General features: G+C 40.3%; 1 protein-coding gene across 2 annotated transcripts in view; it reads left to right on the top strand.

Annotated features, from left to right (window-relative positions):
* The window catches only part of LOC131027081 (uncharacterized), a 156913-nt gene that overhangs the window by 96657 nt on the left and 39053 nt on the right, over positions 1 to 21203 (top strand). Inside the window, exons 4-7 of one of the 2 annotated variants that reach the window (XM_057957054.2) lie at positions 118 to 196; positions 300 to 359; positions 3841 to 3962; positions 4140 to 4230. In XM_057957054.2, coding sequence (XP_057813037.1) covers positions 118 to 196; positions 300 to 359; positions 3841 to 3962; positions 4140 to 4215 — 337 coding nt within the window. In that variant the 3' untranslated portion in view covers positions 4216 to 4230. The remainder of the gene's footprint in view (positions 1 to 117; positions 197 to 299; positions 360 to 3840; positions 3963 to 4139; positions 4231 to 21203) is intronic. The other variant, XM_057957053.2, reaches the window with a different exon arrangement.

A 21203-nucleotide genomic window follows, 5' to 3' on the forward strand; every position in this document is an offset into this window, starting at 1 on the left:
ATTCAAAATGATGTTCTAATATTATTTCTTTTGCAGTAAATTTGAAATTTCTTTCTGGGTGCATTTCAATAAAAGAATTATAGTATGTTTAGTTATATTTTCCGAAATCCTTTGCAGCTTTAATCCCACAGATTCCTACATATGGATTGAACTATATGGAGTTCCATCAGATAAACATATTGATTTTATTGGGAATGTAAGTCATCACAATATTTCCTTTTATAGTCAGTGATCATAATACATACTTAAATACTACAAGCATTGTTTTTAGTTGTTAATCATTTTATAAACTTTTGCAGACTATTCGATCGTGGTATGTGCTTGGTAGATTGGGAGGTTTCAACTCTACAAATATGCAGGTTTTATCTTCATCTCGTCTGATTTTATTTTTGTTTGTATATAAATGAACTCTCTTTTATTTTTGGAAAAAATACGTCTGATATAGATGAACCTATCTTGTTTTTTGGGTTTGGTTTCTAATTTGTAATTTTCCCCTGCATGTTTTGAAATCTCCATGCAATGGATTACACTGAATGTGTATGCACTAATATATGGACTCTACTAATTTGACCTCTAGATGGTAAAATGTTGAAGTTCCCTCACAGTGTACACTTGAAGGAATCATAGAAGTGTGATTTTATTTTTGCCATGGCCTCTTCCAAGAACAGTGACTTCCTTTATTTCTGCAATCTTCCTTTATGCATGGCTTTTTAACCTCTAGACACTTTCCTTGGCAGTGACAATAAACTTGGCTGAAAAAAGTGATCTCTTCTTCAGTCTGTGACTCACTTTACCCACATGTTACGGTCTTCTCTTGTCTATACAAATCTTTTTTTTGTTACACAGCAGGGAGCTTCTCTAAGTTATGATCATTTCCTGAATAGCAGCAACTTTGACAAATCTACAATTTTGCAAACCTTTGCTCTTATTCCAATGCGGTGATCTCTTCGAACAAAAACAGATTACTCTTAACCTCTTAATCTACGGACAATCTTCTTCACCTCTTCTTCTGATCGGCACTTCCTTGTTGCTTCTATTGTTTCTTCTGATCGGCTCTTTGTTGCTTCTTCAATCAACTGCAAACTCTCCTTTCAAGAGGCATGTAATGACCTACCCCTGATTGTGCCCAAATTTTTGCACCTTTTGCAAAACTCAGTGGATGGACATTTCAACAAACAGTTTGCTTCCACATAGGTTACGGTTCAGATGCAGATAGATATGTTTATTGCAGAATTATTGAAATGAAGTCATTGCAAACAGCCTTTCATTCTTATTGCACTCATAAATGAAGAAGTCAAGTTTATTCAATTCGAACTCCCAATCTAAATTCAAATACATGTAACTGCTGTCACAAGAACCAAATTTATAAATGTTGAGAACAAAGATTTCCGACCTTTAACAAAGAACAATGCAATTATTTTCCAAACTTGACCCTGCTATTGCAACTAGTTCCAGCCACTTAGAACAGAATTTTTGAGTCCACACAACCTCATTCAGACCTTCAGAGATTTTGTCCAAGAAAAATAAGAAATACAATGGTTATTACTAAATCTTTGATGGTTCAAACTTCAGACTCTGAATCATTTTTGAAGTTACAATTATATTATTAACAGCAGACCAAAAACTGGTTGCAGCTACAGCAGAGGATGAAGAAGCAACCAGTAAGGCACAAAGGCAGCAACTGTATGAATTTTCTAATCATAAACTAAAGTAACCAGCTTCAGAAAACATCAAAACAGCAAGGCGACTAACACCCCCAAAACACCACTGAAAACTCACTGTTCACGTCACTGTTCACATCACTGTAGCAAGCCTTCAGCATTCATTAAAGGGAATTGTGGATGAAAGGTATAGAGAGAAGTCTGCAATGTAGTTGCTACAAGAATATGAGTGATCATGGGATACGAAGAGACACTCAACCAGTAACACATCTAACAAGGGAACACTTAGTCATGCGTAGGAGAAAGATATGCAAAAAGAAGAAAATAAAGTTGTCTTGCTGTGGAGTTACTTGATTTCCTTATCTTCTAAGATGATGTATTAGATTTGAAGAAATCATTAGGCTCACCTACAAAATTCCTTTGGGGTCTTTGAGGTATAACAAGGGAATGCTGTAGTGTAATGTCCCCCAATATGAGTCAAATTGATTTGTAAGCTGAGTTCCCGAGTCTCATATGCTGATTGGTAAGAGAAAGGGGGACTCCAAAGATCTTGGAGAGTGCAGGTTTAATAATTCAGGATTTCTATTTTTGGCAATGAGCCTACTTAGTAGTTTGGATCTCAATGACACTTCCATAAGTGATTTCTGACTCTTGGGCTATTCTCCAAATTTCTTGGAGAGCATGTCTACTTTTAGTAAGTCGTCTAGTTGACTCCAATCATCATTCCAAGTCTTCAGTATTACATGGGTGTTGTCATAATTGGATTTTAAAGTCACTATAATGCTTTCCGCAACATGGGAAAATTATTGAGTTATTATTTAATTATTTCACTAACATTGTCTTATGTCAATAAATAGACAACTTAGTGTAATAGCTCGTTAGGAAGGTAATAAAATGTTTTATAAGCTGAATGCCTAGATAAGGGTGAGAAGCACACAAAAAATACTGAAAGGGGTGGGGGGTGAAACAATAGTTTAAACTTTTTAAAACATGAAGCCACATAAAACTTGAGAGATCAAACAGCAAGAAGCAAACACCAAATATTCTCGTGGGAAACCCTTTTGGGTAAAATGCCACATCATGCAGATCCTTGACATAGTGAATCTGGTCCACTTAATTGCATTTCAATGCCTCAAAGATCTCATGGACTGTCTGAATCTCCTTTAGCAGGGGCAGGATTTGCTTTGCCACTTCTGGTTCCACTGCAATCTCCTTTTATCTCTCCCGTGGAGTGGGATTCTTCACATGCAATACTCTGTCTGCAATCCATTTCTTCACTTTTCACAATGTCTTCCGGCTACCATGGAAAATCTGCCTTGATTGAGGTCATATTGTGCTTGGCTCCTGTATTTTCAGTGTCTAAGCTTATTCTTATTTGTACAAGAAAATTAAGGTTTTCTTGTAAAAAATTGACATATGTCACTGTCAGTTGGTCTCTATGATGGTATTTGTATGCAGGGATTCTGCCTTTGGACACAGATATTGAGTGGAGTTTGTTTTAAGGAAATTTTAAACTTCAGTTTGCCTTGTCAATTGGTGGGGTTATATATTTGGGTGATCTCCTGGCCAACTTCTTGTCTTTCAAGTTTCAACCCATTAAGAAGAATGTGCTTGATATTGTTATCATTAATGGATTTTCTTTATGAACTGTTTTGCTTTGCATCTTTCTCTTAACTTTTTCTACACATACAAGAACATTGATGTTTTCTTGTTAAGAACCCTAGGTACTGACACACGTCATTGTCAATTACTCTATATGATGGCATTTCTATGCAGACATGCTGCAATTTAGTACAGTTAGTGACTGGAGCTTGCTTAGGAAATATTATGCACTTTATGATATAGATTCATGAACACCGCATTTAGTGCTTTTGGAAAAAAATAAATTAGTTAGATGTTCTTTTTATTTCTTGTCTGTGCTTCTATTAATTTTTTTAGTAATCTTCTGTGGATTGAACTTTGATATTTTTATTTGCAACATTTATTTATTTGTTTTATAAATTGAGATTCCTATAATTGCAGGTCATCTTATTTTATCATGTTATGTTACTGTTTTCCATGCACTTTTATTTATGAGCTAGGGAACTAGAATAAATCTCTATGTTTTGTAATGCTACTGGCCACTGTATACAAATTGAAAGACAGTTTCAACTTGTTTCTTGAAATCTTGGTGTTGCAGTTGACACAGTTAGGAATAACTGCTAAACTGAGGTATAATGAAGATCAGGCATCAAAAGCACTTACTTCATCCTTACATGATATAAGTGATGTTGAGTTTCAAGACAATTTGGCTCGATTTTGGTAAGAAAATCCTGCTTAAGAAAGAAATAGATTTTGCCAATATAAATTGTGAATTATAATGATGCTTATACATGTTTTTTGTTTAGGACATCAATGTCAGATGAAAATCATAAATTTTCTATGATTCTTGCATTTGCAAAATATTATGTTAAATGCTTTTAAAACTTATTTTGACAGGATTGATATGGGAACTTCTGATGTGCTAGCATTGGATATATTGATCAATTCTCTTATAGGCTTGAGTGCAGAGTAATCTCTTTGTACCTCAGTAAATATTTCAGTTCCTTGCATTTTTCATTTTTATAGTAGAAGTAGATCATAGATTCTGTACTGACATCTACACTGTAAGATTTGTGGGCTAGTTGCATCATCTAGAAAGTAGAACTTCAGGCCTTACAATCTTTATTGTACTTGGCTTTTATTTTTTTTCCCACTGGCAATCATAATCTCATCTTGCTTGCTTTCTTCCAAAAAAGTAGGAAGACTTTAACTATGGGGAATGCTTGGTATGCAAAACAAATTATCTTATTTAAACATAAACTGGGTAACAATTATTAATGTTTTTGGGGTCTAGGGCTTCAGTCTTGTGTGATATTTTGTACAATAGTTCGCCAAGAATTTCATTTTCTTGCAAAAATTTTAAAACTTGGTTACCATACTAAAACAGAGATGGTTGTCCTCATTAAACCTTCCTCGAAGAAGCAAGTCATATGTCTGTAACCATACCTTCAAATAAGTTTTGAAGCTATATTTAGACAAAATAATCCATGCTATAGATCTTTGTTTGGCACATAGGACAATTTATAAGGGCCATCTATCTATAACCACCAAGTTTCAAGTGAAGATGCACTGGGAATGTAAACAGAAATGAAAGCAACATAATACATTCAATGTAAACAATTGACAAGTTTCAATTGCAGATGCACTGGAAATGTAAACGTAAATGAAAGCAACATAAAACAATCAATGTAACAAAGAGATGGTGCCAGTAGTTGTTATATCATCTATTAAGGAATCTAATGCCAGGTTTGGAATGAAGAGCTACTCCAAAAGCACAGAGGCTGTTCAAGGGCCAAAGTTCTATTCTTGGCCATGATTATTTATATTAGTTGCTGTTTTCCAAGGTATTATTTTTGGATGGAGGGCTAGGGCCTATCTTTAAGATGCTTTTAGTTAGTTTTATTGTTCTTTTCTTTAGATTACTTTGTTCTTAAAAGTTTGTTCTTCATGCTTTTTGGAAGCTTTAAGCATTTGTGCTTTAAAACAATGATTTTTGGAATACATTAATGACTATAAAAAATTGGCATCCTGTAACTTGTATATAAGTGCTTTGAGCACATGATATTTAAATTTTTGAATGATAGTTGATGTTACACTTATATTGCTGAAAAGGCAATCCATTTTTTATTGTGTCTACATGTTTGTGATTTCATTGATTAGATTGAGGTTGAATGACATTGTTTACTGCTATATCTGATAAATCAAATACAGGAAATAATAATATACATGACAACGCATACCGGACACAGCAGTAAAATATATCTTTATTCACACATGAAATTATTACAGAGGAGAAGACTAGAGATGGTCGACCAAGGATTACAATAGATTTGACTATACCATACTACCTTCCTTGGCATTACACAACATATTTAAAGGACTTGACGGTTGCCAAGAGGAACACAACCGTCAACCAACCGACACATTAAATACCTGAGAGTGACAACCCATGTAATACAAACAATTAATACATTGGCAAACAACAAAGGTTATCAAATATAATGATAAGCATTTTATGCCGACTACATCATCCCCCAAAAGAAAAAGTCGTCTTCTAGAGGACAAGTAAAAGATCAAGTAATATTTGAGAAGACTAATGATAGATAGTGACTTGGACTGGATGACCCCAACTTGTAGTGTACCTGCCAAATCAAATGGGGGTTTGGGGGCAGCGGGCAGCGCCCCTTGCGGGGTCGAGGGGCAACGCCCAGGGCGTGCTCTCGTCGCCAAGGCCAAATTAAGACCTTAAAAACCACATAGAACTCCATGGTGCACGTGATTTTTGTAGTTTTTTAAGATGCCAAAAACATTGTTGATGAAGCCAGAAAATGGAGATTTCACAGTGTTTAACTAACATATGATGTCAAAATTCTGATCATGTTGTATTTAGCATTTCAAAATTGATGGTCATACTAGAGGTTACTTCATTTTTCCTGCCTTCTCTTCATTTGGCATAAGTCTTCCCCGACCTTACGACTCTCTCTGCCTTCTCTGCCCATACGACTTGCCAAGCTGTCTCATAAACTGAGCTCGTATGGCCTGATGCAAACTACCTTCACGTACAACTTTTGCTTACTTGTACAACATTTTTAGTCCCTTGCGTACGGTTCCACTTGATCCTTCGTACGGCTTGGTGTCTTTTGTTTCTACACCCACGTATGGCTTAATGTTCCCATATGGCCTCTTATCTCCAAGCTTACTCCGTATGGCGTACTGATTTCATTTGTACAATATGCTCCTTCCTTGTCCTCCGTACGACCTATTTGGTATCCCATATGATGTCCTCATGAACTCGTATGACTACTTTGTTTTTCCTCGTTCTCCATGTCCTTTCCATATGACCTTTTGCGAACTAACCCCACGTACACTTTTTGCATCCTGCCATACGAACTTCTTCAATCGATGTTCCTCGTACGAATTTTCTCCCTTTTGAAACTGTACGTGCTTCTCCAATTGCCATACAGACTCCTCATACGGATTTGTTTCCTTTGGACACTATACATGCCTCTTCAATTGCCTTACGGATCCCTCGTATGGATTTGCTTCTTTTAGCCATCGTATGGGCTTCTTTGGATGCCGTGAAAACTTCTCGTACGGTTGAACCCATACGGACTTATTCCCTTACGACATACGGATGAAGACTTCCTTGTTGTTTGCCCTCTCGGGTGAATAACTTAAGACATAAAGAAAATAATGCAGAATAATGCCGTAAATATCAGACAAAGTATATCAGATGTTCTATTCCAAAATAAGTGTATGTTACAAGTTACATTCCGCAGTATAAAAGGGTACCGAGGGGGTGCGAGCGCCAACCGTCGCACCGCAACTACCACCCCTCGGTTGCCAACTAACCAAAACAATTACACATAATTAACTAATCTTATTCCCGTGTACAATAATGCCGCCAACACTCGTCTATCTATAATTCCATACAGATGAAGCACTCTCCAGTTGTTTGTGATTTCGTACAACTATTGTTCCCGTACAGTAAATGACCTGCTCCTTGCATGACCCCTTCTTGCCTTTCGTATGGTGTACAAAAATAGTCTTTTAGACAATCTTCATGCTCTCTGTACACCGTACGGACTTCCTGCGTAGTGTTCTTGTATTTGCCTGTACAGTTCCTTCTATTTAATTTTTCTCTCAATTCCATATTTTTTGATTGTACACTTGCGTATGATCTTTGTACTGGTATGATTTCCTTTCATGTAGACTCCCTAGTTTGTACCACCTTTGTTCTTCCTTTCTGGGCCTTTCCCTTCCACTTTCCATCTATGTAGTACTAGATGTATCATCCATAACTTTAAATGCTTTAATTGATTGCTCTTCACCGAGAGTTGTAGCTTCTAAAAAATTACACGTTGGCAAAAATATCTCCCAGTCCTCCATTTGCTAGTGGAATAGTCCATTCAGGGAATTTGCATCTTCAGAGTAATCTTCCAATTCGAGAACCCCTTCATCATTAGGTTCCATCGTTTTCCATCCTCTCTCCATCCCCAAATCTCCACCCTCGGACTCTAAGTCGAAGGAGGCCAATTCTTCACTCACCACTTAGTTCCTCAAGTCAATGACGTGCTTCCTCCCATCACTCTCAATCAAGAGTGTGTTTTGCTTCCAATTATGATTTGCCTTGGTAGTAATCAACTATCCCCTCTCAAGGAGTGCGTCGAATACCTTTTGAATGGGATGACTACAAATTCCAAGAAAAATTGTTGTGTCCGAATCATTACTTTTTGTGCCATCAATGTTCCCAACGGCTTGATGCCATGCTGGTCGACACTTACCAAGTGGAAGGTCAACAGCTGGATCATCGGTTTCCCTAGACATTTTCAAGTGTCTTCTTGTAGTATGTTTACTCCTGAGCCTCCATCGACGATGGTGTATGCCAACTGTAGTTGGCATAAAACACATATTGTTATGTTTGATAAATTTGGTTACCCGACAATGTATTAATTAATTGTATTAAGTGGGTTGTCACTCTCGGGTAGTTATGTGTCGGTTGGCTGACGGTTGTGTACCTCTCGGCAACCATCGAGTCCTTTAAATATGTCGTGTACCGCCAAGGAAGTAGTACGGTATAGTCGGGTCTATTGTAATCCATGGCCGACCATCTCTGGTCTTCTTCTCTGTAATAATTGCATGTGCGAATAAAGATATATTTTACTGTTGGGTCTAGTATGCATTGTTATGTACATTATTTTCTGTATTTAATTTACCGGTTGTTGCGGTAAACATTTTGGCGCCGTTGCCTTAAAAGAAATCGGGTCAGCCTTGAGTGATTCATGTCCGTAGATCCCATTAAAGGTGAGAAGAGGCCTCAAGGTGGTCAAGACCAAGCGATTATGTGATTCGCCGATCCTTGGCCGGAGGGAGCATAGAGACGAGTCGAAGCTTGGAAGTACTTGGAGTATTGGGATGCTGGAGGTGGACGTGTAGAGGACGCACGCGTGTCTGAGAGTGCAAGGAAAGCACTGGAACGTAGCGGTCGGAACAGTTCTCTCAAGTTCGACACACCTGGAAGTACTCAAAGTGTTGGGGACGCTGAAGGTGGATGTGTAGAGGACGCCTGCGTGGCCGAGAGTGCAGGGAAAGCACTGGAGCGTAGCGCTCAAATAGTCCACCCAGGTCCGACACACAAGGCGAATACACATGTACCTTCCGAGTGAAAACAATGTTCAACACCCAGGAGAAGCAAAAACTGCTGATGTTAATGGGAGATGGCTTGGAGGACCTCGTACGACATTGCAAAACATGCATAACCATTTGGGAGGCAAATGGCCAAGATGACAGGGACTACTGGCTGAAGGCATTTCCCGTCACCCTTTGAGGGATCGCCATTGACTGGTATATAGACCTCGACGCCCAGCACAAAATGAGATGGAGTGATTTGAAGAGGGTGTTCCAGGAGGAATTCAAACTCTTGAGGGATGATAATGAGATCGTGGCCAAAATCCATAATACTAAGCAAGGGAAAAATGAGAGTGTATGCGCTTACAATCGTAGGCTCAAAGAATTGTTGAACAAGATGGAGAACCAACCAGCTGACGGGTTGAAGAAGAGGTGGTTCACGGAGGGATTGATACCCTCACTACGCAAGAAGATGAAAGTGCCTCCATCCTTGTACGTCAATGCTTACAATCAAGCGATGGACATCGAGAGTGAAAACAAAACCTCCTCCCGAGAGAAGAGGAAGATCGATAATGATGAGAGCACCGAAGGTAGTAGTGACGAAGAATCCAAAACCGTACGAGCCCTTCGACGAGATATGTTGAGAATGATGAAAGAATTGAAGGCTGAGAAAGGAACTGACAAAGAAGGTAATGAACTATGGTGTACTGAGTGCAAAAGGGAGGGGCACACGAAAGGTAATTGTCCTAGAAATATGTTTTGTGAAATTTGCCAAGTACTGGGGCATTCAATCAAGGAGTGCCCATACAATTTGAAGATGAGTACACAAGTACTATTCACATAGGGAGAGTCTAGCCCATCGAAATCACAGAATGTATCACCAAGTGGTTATGGAAATCAACGAGGGTGAAACCAAATACAGTACGACTCTAGAGGACGTCCTATCATACAATGCCGACAATGTAGTGAATGGGGACACTTTGCGAGAGATTGTCATAACAAGAAAGACAACATACAATTATAGTGCAAATGGTGTGGACCAGGTGACCATGAAGACACCAACTGCTCGAAGCAGAAGGGTATTTATATGTTGGATGTGGAGGAACAAGAGGATGTAGTCTTGGCAATCATTAGAGCATAGACAAAGAAGGCAATGTATTCAAACTCTGGTGTGGAAAAGGAACGAGCCGAAGTAGAACAAGTGTTGGTGAAGGAATGAGTAACTTCCAATGGAATTACAAGTACGTCATTGCGGGAGTCAGAGAAGAACATAGTCCGATAGGTGCTACAAACAACTGTACCCATCAAGGTGGTAGACCTTCTTCAAACTATGCCGGAATTGAGAATGGCAATTGCCAACACAGTTAGTGACGACACAATTATCCAGAAACAATGTAAGCCACACGAGGAGGAACTGACGGGAAAACCACCATCCGAAGGGAATGAGTCCAGTGATCCAATTTTGCTGATGGTGAGCATTGGGAGGAAGCGGACAGTCGTTGAGATGGAAATAATAGGGAAGAAGTTGACAAACACCATTGTCGATGGAGGCTTGGGAGTAAACGTACTGCCATAAGACACTTGGAAATGTTTGGGGAAGCCGATGCTCTGGCCACTAACCTTCCATTGGTAGGTGTTGACCAACACGTCATCCAGCCGTTGGGAACATTGATGGCACAAAAAGTAATGATTGGGACACAACAATTTTTCTTGGACTTTGTAGTCATCCCATTACAGAAGAAGGCACATGACGCATTCCTTAGGAGGGGATGGTTGATTACTGCCAAGGCAAATCATAATTGGAAGCGCAACACACTCTCAATTGAGAGTGATGGGAGGAAACACGCCATTGACTTGAGGAACCAGGCAATGAGTGAAGAGTTGGCATCCTCCGACTCAGAGTCTGAGGGTGGAAATGGTATGGAACCCAATGATGAAGTGGAAGATTGCTTTGAAGATGAGACGAGTTCCTTGAATGGACTATTCCACTGGCAAATGGAGGACTATGAGGTATTTTCACCAACATGCAATTTTCTTGAACCTACCACTCTTCGTGAAGAGCAATTGATGAAAGCATGTAAAGTTATGAATGATACATCTGGTAGTACGGAGATGGAAAGTGGAAGGGAAAATCCCATGAAGGAAGAACAAAGACAGTACGAACAAGGCACCTAGAAGGAATTACAAGTTGTCAAGTACCAAAGCACCTTAAAGGCCATCCAAAGCCAAGTACACAGACAAGAAGTAGGGAAAAATTGAAGCTGGTCCAGAGAAGGAGCACTGTACACATCTCCCAAATCCATATGAGTAGCAAGAGGTAGCAAAAGTCCGTACACCTCCGTACGGCAAGGGGAAAGTGACCCATACAAACCCGTACGAGAGGAAGAAAACATTTTGACGGAGGCAAACTTGAGCAAAGGGGGAGGACAACCATATGGAACCACACAGGTCAATGCAAGGAGGAGATTAAAAGAGCATACGAAAGACATCCACACACAAGGAAGAGAAATATGTACGGAGGGTGAAACAAACCGTACGAAGGCAGGATGGGTCGTGGGTGTGTAGAGTTCTGTGGAGGAGTCCGTACGAGGTGTGTAGAGTTCCGTACGAGGGCGGAAGGAATCCGTACGATGAAAAGCAAGAAAATTCGTACCAAAATTTGCATGAGATTCAAGGAAAATCTGTAAGGCCAGACATAGGGAAATCCGTACGGCCAAACACATGAAAATCCATACGGCCAGACACAGGAAAATCCATACGGCCAGACACAAGGAAATCCGTACGGCCAGCCATAAGAACTCCTGTACAGATAGATAGGAGAAATCAGTACGAAGTTTGGAGTTGTTTGTACAAAGTTGGCACAGAAGTTTGAAGAGATCCATATGGAATTGCCAGAAATCCGTATAGAGTTGGAGGGTAAATTTGGAGGAATCCGTATAGAATTGGCAGCTCAGAAGATCTCATATGGTGACAGTTGGAGGCATCTGTATTGGCCGTATGGAAGTAAGGAAACTCCTGGTAGTCACGAGAGCTCTCTTGGTCAGATGGAGGAGATGCCACTGTCAGGGGAAGAGGGGATGCTACCATCACTTGGCGGACATGGTGGACACGACGGAGTTGGCGGACATGGTGGACACGACAGAGTTGGTGGTTCTGGCGGTCTTGGACATGGCGGAGTGGACTTGCCATCTAGCGATTGTGGCGGTCTTGGTCATGGCAAAGTGGACCTGCCATCTGACAGTCGTGGTGGAGTTGGCGGTCGTGGACATGGCGGAGTGGACCTGCCATCTGGCAGAGTTGGCGGAATGGAACTGCCATTTGGCGGTCCTTGCGGAGTTGGTGGAATGGAACTGCCATTTGGCGGTCCTAGCAGAGTTGGCAGAATGTAACTATCTGGCGGTCCTGGTAGAGTTGAACTTCTGTTTGGTGATATGGAGCCCCATGGAGGGATGGAAATTCCATCTGGCGTACAAAACTTAGGAAGGGCATTGCAGGTACAACACGAGCAAGGGGCGCTGCCCCTTGACCTCATTGGGGGTGTTGCCTTTAAACCTCCCTTTGATTTGGCAGATGCACTACATGTTGGGGTTGTCTAGTAAAAGTCTTGGCCTACACTCTTGTCATTAGTCTTTCCAGATATTACTTGATGTTTACTTGTCGTCTGGAAGACGACTTTTTCTTTTGGGGGGGATAATGTAGTTGGCGTAAAACGCATATTGTTATGTTTGATTATATTGGTTACCTGACATTGTATTAATTAATTGTATTAAGTGGGTTGTCACTCGCAAGTAGTTGTGTACCTCTCGGCAATCGTTGAGTCCTTTAAATATGTCGTGTACCGCCAAGGAAGTAGTACGGTATAGTCAGGTCTATTGTAATCCTTGGTTGACCATCTCTGGTCTTCTTCTTTGTAATAATTGTATGTGCGAATAAAGATATTTTTATTGCCGGGCCTAGTATGCATTGTTATGTACATTATTTTCTGTATTTAATTTACCGGTTGTCGTGGTAAACATCAAATTATCAACTTCTTTCCCATTATTTCCATCTTGACAATCGTCGGCTTCCTTTCGATGCTCACTATCAGCAACATTGGATCATTGGCCTCATTCCCTTCATGTGGTGGTTCCTTGGTTCCTCTTGTGGTTTGCATTGGTTTTGGCAAATTTTGTTGTCACTGACCATGTTGGTAATTGCCACCCTTAGTTGTGGCATAGTTTGAAGAAGGTCTACCACCTTGATGGGTATGGTTGTCTGTAGCACTTGCCAAACTATGTTCTTCTTTGACTCCCGCAATGACGTACTTGCAGTTCCATTGAAGGTTACGCTCCTTTGCTAGCACTTGTTCTACTTTGACTCTAGCTTCTCGAAGTCGTTCCTTCTCTGTACAAGAGTTCAGATACACTGCCTTCTTTGTTTATGCTCTCGTGATTGCTAAAATTGCCTCATCTTGTTCTGCCACATCTAGCATATTAATACCCTTTTGCTTCGGGTAGTCGGCGTCTTCATGATTCCCAGGTTCACACCATTTGCACAATAGTTATACGTTGTCTTTCTTATTCTGGCAGTCTCACGCAAAGTGTCCCCATTTACTACATTGTCGGCATTGTATGATAGGATGTTCTCTGGAGTCATACAATATTTGATTTCGCCCTCGTTGATTTCCATTGCCGCCAGGTGATACATTTTGTGGTTTCGATGGGCTAGACCCTTCTTGTGTGAAGAGTACTTGCATACTTCTAGTCTTCAAATTATATGCACACTCCTTTATTGAATGACCCAACACCTAGCAAATCTCACAAAACATATTTCTAGGACAATTACCTTTTGTGTGCCCTTCAATTTTGCACTCAGTACACTGTAGTTCATTACATTCTTTATTGGTTTCTTTCTCGGCCTTCAATTCTTTCATCATTCTCAACATATCTCGTTGGAGGGCCTGTACGATTTTGGATTCCTCATCACTGCTCCCTTTTGTGCTCTCGTCATCATTAGTCTTCCTCTTCCCTTAGGAGGATGTTTTGTTTTCACTCTTGATGCCCATCGTCTGATTGTAAGCATTGGCGTACGAGGATGGAGGCACTACTTTCATCTTCTTGTGTAGCGAGGGGATCAATCCCTTAGTGAACCACCTCTTCTTCAACCGGTCGGCTAGTTGGTTCTCCATCTTGTTCAGTAGTTTTGTGAGCCTACGATTGTATGCTCGTCCATTCTTGTTCTTGCTTTGTTGAGTGTTGTAAATCTCTATGACAATCTCATCGTCATCACAGAAAAGTTTGAATTCGTCTTGAAATGCTTTCCTCATATCACTCCATCTTGTCTTGCGCTTAGCAGCAAGGTTTGCATACTAGTCGATGGCAATTCCTTATAGGGTGGTGAGAAATGCCTTCAACCAGTAATCTTGGTCGTCTTGTCATTTGCCTCCCATATTGTTATGCAGTTCTGGCAATGGCATATGGGATCCTTTGATTCGTCCCTTGTAAATTTAGGGAGTTTCTACTTCTCTTGGGTGTTCATCATTGTTTTCACTCGGAAGGTACCGTGTGTATTCAACCAAATTGGACCATCTTGCTCTCGCCCGCGTTCTTGTGCCTTTCTTGAACTCTTGGCCATGTGTGAGCTCTCGCTCTCTATGCGTCCACCTTCTGCATACACCTTGATCACCTTTGACGAGGAGCAAGTTCCTGATACGGTGCAAATTCATTTCTTGCTTGCTCACTCCCTTGTGTGTCGGACTTGGGTGGATTGTTTTGACCGCTATGTTCCAGTGCTTTCCTTGCACTCTCGGCCATGCAACCGTTCTCTACACGTCCACCTCCAGCGTCCCCAACACTCCGGGTACTTCTAGGTGTGCTTGATCTGGGTGGATTGTTTTGATCGCTATGTTTCGATGCTTTCCTTGCACTCTTGGCCACGTATGCATCCTCTACATGTCCACCTCCGACGTCCCAACACTCAGAGTACTTCTAGGCGTTGACTTGTCCCTGTGCTCCCTCGGGTTGAGGGTCGGCAGATCACCTAATCACTTGGTCTTGACCACCCTGTGGCCTCTTCTCGCCTTTATTGGGGTCTTGTTGATGTGTGTTTTAGGCACATAACATTACAGAATAAATTACCAAGATAATTTACCCTCTCTTGAACAAAATCACCTCAGATGCCAAGAATGAGATCAACTAAAATGATTCCAAGGTTTCTACATGTCAGGTCTTGACGAGTAGGTAACTCAATGGTCGATGTGAATTGTTGTGTTCACTTGGAGACTTATGCAAATGTTTGGATTATCATGAAGATGCGGAGCAGGTGTACTGACAACTTAAGATTGATCAATATGGCTCTGGAAAGGTTTTTATGATATCTAATCCAAAAAAAAATATGGCTCTGGATTTTACTTCTTACTAAAAAAATGGGCAAAAGGAATAGGGTTCAGGAAATCTATTCTAAGCCTAGGAATGTAGGAAATGATGAATGGATCTAGCGGAATCAAACTAGGTCAGGTCTCACAAACAGGTATTGACACAAGCTTAGTGCGATCGTCTAAGGTATACTTAAAGATTTTCAGGCTGTCACCATCAAATGTTGACACCATCCAAGTTGATGCTTGTCAAGGGATGCGTAATAGTTGAGGTTAAGCTTACTCAAATTTCCAGTTGATCACACAAGGCGCACTTACCAGCGGCAAGAGGCTAGTGGTATGGATTAAGGATTCCACACGAATATATCCAACAAATCTTTCACTCAAACTAACATACATGAAAATATTTTCTAATCTAAAATTCTAATCTAACTTGGATGAATTGAGAACCCTGAATGCAAATACAACGCTTGAAGAGCAAAATCACCAACAATTGAACAATGATTATGATTCAAATAGTTGTAGCATATACCAACAATTCTACAAAAACTCTCTCTTACAAATGAGAGACAAGGAGGCATATATAGAGTCTCTTACAAAATGGATGGCCAAGATTGATCCAAGATCAACGACCGAGATCATGCCAAGAAAACCCTAGAATTGCCCTAATTAGGGTTTACATAAAAAATGATGCCACCAACATATGGCCTAATGAAAATATACCTAGTCATCAAATAGGGAATCTTCTAGAAGATTCCTCCCTGCATCTCTCTCTCTCCTAGCATACTCCAAGAATCTAGCCAATATTGAATCTAACTCCATGGAAATGCTAGGCAAGGTATTTTGCTATAAATCAATCATGTCCAATGAATTCGAACAAGCATCCAAAGTGTTCTCCCATTCTGGCATGAGCTTCTGCGATCTATGAACATGAATCAACAAAGAGACCAAGTCGTCTATCTGACTCTTCTTCAAAGAGTCCAACTGACAAAAATACATAAATTTCATCTTGTCTCTTAATTCGGCCAAGTGTAAACCACTAGCATCACTAACATCAACACCCAATAATTCCTCAATCGAGGCAAGGATCTTCATCTGAATGTGCTGAATCAATCCCTCCATCTCCATACAACTCGACTAGGCATTCTCATAAGTTGATTTCTTCATGGTTAATGAACAATACCAGCCATGGAAATCGTATCTATCTCCACTGTGCACAATGTTCTCGCTGACCAAGGTGGAATTAAGAATCTTCTTCAAAGCCTGGAGGCATGGAATAGTCTTCTCTTGAATAGGCCGGAATTCTTCCCAAACTCCCTCCAAATACTGGATTCTGAATGTGAGCCCTGTTGTCCTATCATATGTATGGACAAACTAAGTAAGGAAATCATTTGCCTGCTTTCTTGTATTCTCAATCCACTTTTCCACCTCCGAGAGTGTACCTCTTGCTGCCTCATAGTGTGAATGCATTCTATGGTCAACTGCAATAGGGGAAATAAGGGTGGGATCTTCACGCCTTATCCCTGCAATATACTCTCTAAGTCTGATATTCTCTTCTTTGTACCTTTCTTTCTCCACAATTTCTCTGTCTAACCTTGCATCGATTGCCTTGAGGTTTTCACCAACCTCTTGAAATTCTTGCTTTCTGGATGTACGACCAAGGGCAACTGAAGTGATCTAGAAATCCATAGGAGTAGCAATGTCTGCTGTCATGCCTGCAATAGGAACAACAATCTGCACAATCCGCATTCTTGTCTCATCTCTAGCTATGTGCGACAAAATCTCCGCTCTCTTGGGCTCTTTCTCCTTAGCACTCCTAGTTAGGTAGTCATCAATGCCGTCAATAGGCTGTACCTCTATCATTTGTTTACTTTTCTCCATACTTCTCATCAACCATTCAGGAATAGCAGCCATCTCCATACCATCATCGAGACATATTTATCAATCAAGTCCTCTCAATGTCGAGATAACATCACCATCATCAGGATTATTCCTGGTCCAATCATATATCTCATTTCCCAAACTAACTTCCAAAAGGATAGTAGGGGATCCCGATTGATCATCATTCTCATTCGGAGGTGCAGATGTCGCTGTGGCATGTAACTCCTGAATATTCTCTGGTAGTATCACTATGTTGGAACACTGCCGAGTCTCCTTGTTCTGCTCTGTTACTTCAATCACCTCGATTGATGAGACATTGAGAGGGGGTGAAGGAATGATAGGTGGAGGAATGATAGTCTTTTGTTTCTTCTTCACCTCCTCAATCTTCTTCCCTCTGGCCTTGACTTCTCCTGGCGTGTTCTTCCTTCTCTTGGGAGCTTGACTCTCTTCGTCTACATGAATCCTGACATCACTGATAGTCCTCTGATCTTCCTCGGAAGTAGACTCTTCCGGCTTCATCCTTTCATAAGTGAAGGGAACACCCATATCAACTAACTTATTCATCTGTATATCTACCCATGCATGGGAGAAACTCAAGACCTCTCTCATTAATACATTCAGGTCAATCTCTTCTGACTCTGACCAATTTGGCAATAGGATTGCCTTCTTCATTTCATTCTCATACTGTGGATGTGTATGATCTCTGTTATCTAACACTTGATCAGGAATGAGGAAAAGTCCACAATTCCCCATGAAATCCACTGACATTCTGGACCACATTCTTCTCTTCACTGCTTGCTTGTCCATCAGGCTAGCCCAATAATCCTCTATGTCAACTTTGTGGATGAACTTCTCTCCCTTGATCCTTCCAACTTTCTTGTCTGGATCAAATCTCTCTCTTTTCTTATATGTAGCAAATCGATAGAATGCATGCTCCTCACTCGCAGTGTTGGCGGCTATGACAGACTGGCAAACCTCTGACGTCTTCCCAACTGAAATAGGGAATGTCATGTTTGTCTTGTGCTTCTCTCTCTGGATGACATCGAACTCTAGAAGCTGTCTCACCACTTCCAACAAGATCATTTTGTCAGTCGGATACCTAGGAAGTCTGTAGGGTTCGGATTGAAACCCATGAATCTTAAGGTATGTGAAAGTGGAAAACTGAATATACCACGATCCATATTTCTCTATTAACTCTGTTGCCTCCTTGGACAATCTTCTATGGATTCCGCCTTGCAACATCCGTGATGTACATAGTGAATGCATAATTCACTTTCTTATAGTCTTCAATTCTATACATGCTCAGCTGAGGGTAGCATTCATGACTCCTGAATTGTCCCTGCCCATTCCCGACTTCACCCTTGCATATTAATCCTCTGTATGAAACAAACCGTGCAAGCAGGTATACCAGGTAAGAAGTCATGGCGAATGACTTGGACCGCTCTACATTCCTCAGCTGAAAGTCCAAATTGTCACTTATAATCTTAGACCAATTTACTAATGTTCCTCTAAGACAATCGTGGATGAAATAGAACATCCATCCATCGGATATTGTTCCCTGCGACATCCCCATCACTCTGTTGAGTAGGAATATTAAATTGCTATACTCCTCCTTAAAGTCTACGCACATGAGTGTCTTGGGAGCCTTGGAATAATGAGACCTAGGCTCAATCATCCACTCTTTTTTTATTAAATTCTTGCATACACCCATCTTCTTCGTGTATCTTTCCTCATATTCATCCTTGGTCACATCCTTCATGTCTGTTCCACGTGGAATTCCGAACACGTCTGCAATAGCATCCTCAACAAGGTAGGTAATGACAACGCCCTTAGGAGTCTTGATCATTCGCGTGAGCGGATCGTAACATCGTGCACACTCCAGGATAAGCTCACTGCACTGTATGGAATGTGGAAATCCAGTGGCATGAAAAATACCACTCTTCATAATGTTCGCATATGCTGGGGAAGGAACTTGATCTCGGACTCCGAACATCCGTTGTTGCATCTGGTCGAAGTCTAGGAAATGCATGTTTGTATCTGTGATCTCCTTCCATTTGGATGAAATCTTGAGCTCTGGATAGAATCCAGTCTCCAGCATCTTCAATAGTTCTTTCCTTTCATTATATCCAGACTTCGACATCGCACCTGTACGAAGCTTGAAGTTAGACTTAGGAAAATAAATAATAATGCTTTTAATAAAATTCTTGACTTTCTAAAGATTTTAGCTAATTAGAGCATGAAGTCAGGAGAATAATCCACACTCTTTGTAGATTTTGACAATTAGATTCAAAGTATGACAATGCTAGGGCATGGAAACCCTCTATAAAATTCATTAATACCTCCTTATGCTCAGAAAATATGCAAGCTAAAATGCAAAGGAGGATACTGTTGACGTGTAATTTGTACACAATCATACACAGAATAAAATACCCAAGGGTACGTTATCCTCTCTTGAATAAAGTCTCTGATTGCTGAAGATGTCGCAAAAAAGGATCAATCAGGATGACTCCAATGTTCTTTTATGTAGGGTCTCTACGTGTGGATAAGCACCAGTGGTCGTTGTGATTGCTGTTTCATCAAGGGGACTTACGTATCCGAAATGCAGAAACAAAATTTCCTAATACTAATGAATTCCAAAAAAGATCAAAAAGGGGGTAGGGTTTGCAAGAGATAAACTCTAATCTAATCCTAAGAATGACTCAATGCGGGCAGGACTTGGTAAGATTCTACCAACTTCAGTATTGCCAAGGAATTACAACTTTACTGAAACTGATGCGATCTTCTAAGGTAACAAATGATCTTTCAATTCACCAAGGATCATGGACACTACCACGAAGGCACATATCCAAAGCTCAATGACGATTGAAGGTTTAAGTAATTCAAGTCTCTCCAGTTGACCACACAAGGCGTTCCTACAATCAGCAAGAAGCTAGTGGTTTGGAATATGAATCTCACCAAAGATCAAGCCCAACACTTAGTCCTTCAAACTTAAATACTACCTTGACTGAGAATGATTCAAGAAAGTAAACAACCATGAAGATAACCACAAGAATTGCAATAAAACACCATAACTTCAATATTTTATTGATCTCAAAGCCATCATAAACAACAATTGTTTGATATTCCTTCCTCAAAGCTCAATCTTGCTACAAAATAACTTGCTTCTCAAAAACTCTAACTATTTCTTATTGCTCTCTTTTAATTCTATATCTCTATATCTATATCTATCAAAATGAAAATGAATGAGGGTATAAATAGCATCCTCAATTACAATGAACGGTCCAGATCAAAAGAAGATCAATGGCCAAGATTATGACACCTAAACCCTAATTAGGGTTTTATTACAAAAGTTCCCCTTTTATTGCACAACATTAAATGCATAGCCAAATATTAAATTTGGCACAAAAATCTAGGAAACATAGACCAATGACAATTAAGGTGCCACATCACTATAACAACCTTTCCTCTAGAATCTTATTCCCTTTCCAATGCTCCTTTTTAGCATATGCAATGAATCTAGACACGATTCCTTCGATCTCAGCAATTGGAATCTCGGGAAGATTCCTCATTCGTTCCTCCAAGTGGATAACCTGATCGAAAGCCTTGAGCAGAGCAGTGTCCCATCCAGGCTCAAGTTCTTTGATTTTCTCAATCAAGAGCATGGTAGCAAACATCTGATCCCGTTGCTCATCTGTAATAACATTCTCATCTTTGCAAAAGATGACCTTGACTCTATCTTCTAATTCTTGCAAATCCACATCTGTCTCAACTGCAATCCTCCTGCCAAGAATAGTACATAATACTTCAAACACTTTGTCCTGGATCGGATGGATAATCTCTTCAACTTGATTGCATTTGTTACTGATGTCCTCAAAAAGAACCTCCTTCATCTGGAGTAAAGTTGACCATTGGAGTAGACTATGAGGTCCTCCATCCATTATCTTTTCTTGTGCTAGGACCTTCCTTGATGTTTGTCTGATTACTTGCAAGACAGGAATGATAACATCCTTAGTATGAGTAAAAGCAGCTACCGTTATCATTAGGTTGTGGATGATCTCAAGAACCTGGATAGCTCGATGAATGGTCTGCATTATTCTTGT

This window comes from Cryptomeria japonica, chromosome 7 (assembly GCF_030272615.1).
Source record: "Cryptomeria japonica chromosome 7, Sugi_1.0, whole genome shotgun sequence".
Lineage (NCBI taxonomy): Eukaryota > Viridiplantae > Streptophyta > Pinopsida > Cupressales > Cupressaceae > Cryptomeria > Cryptomeria japonica.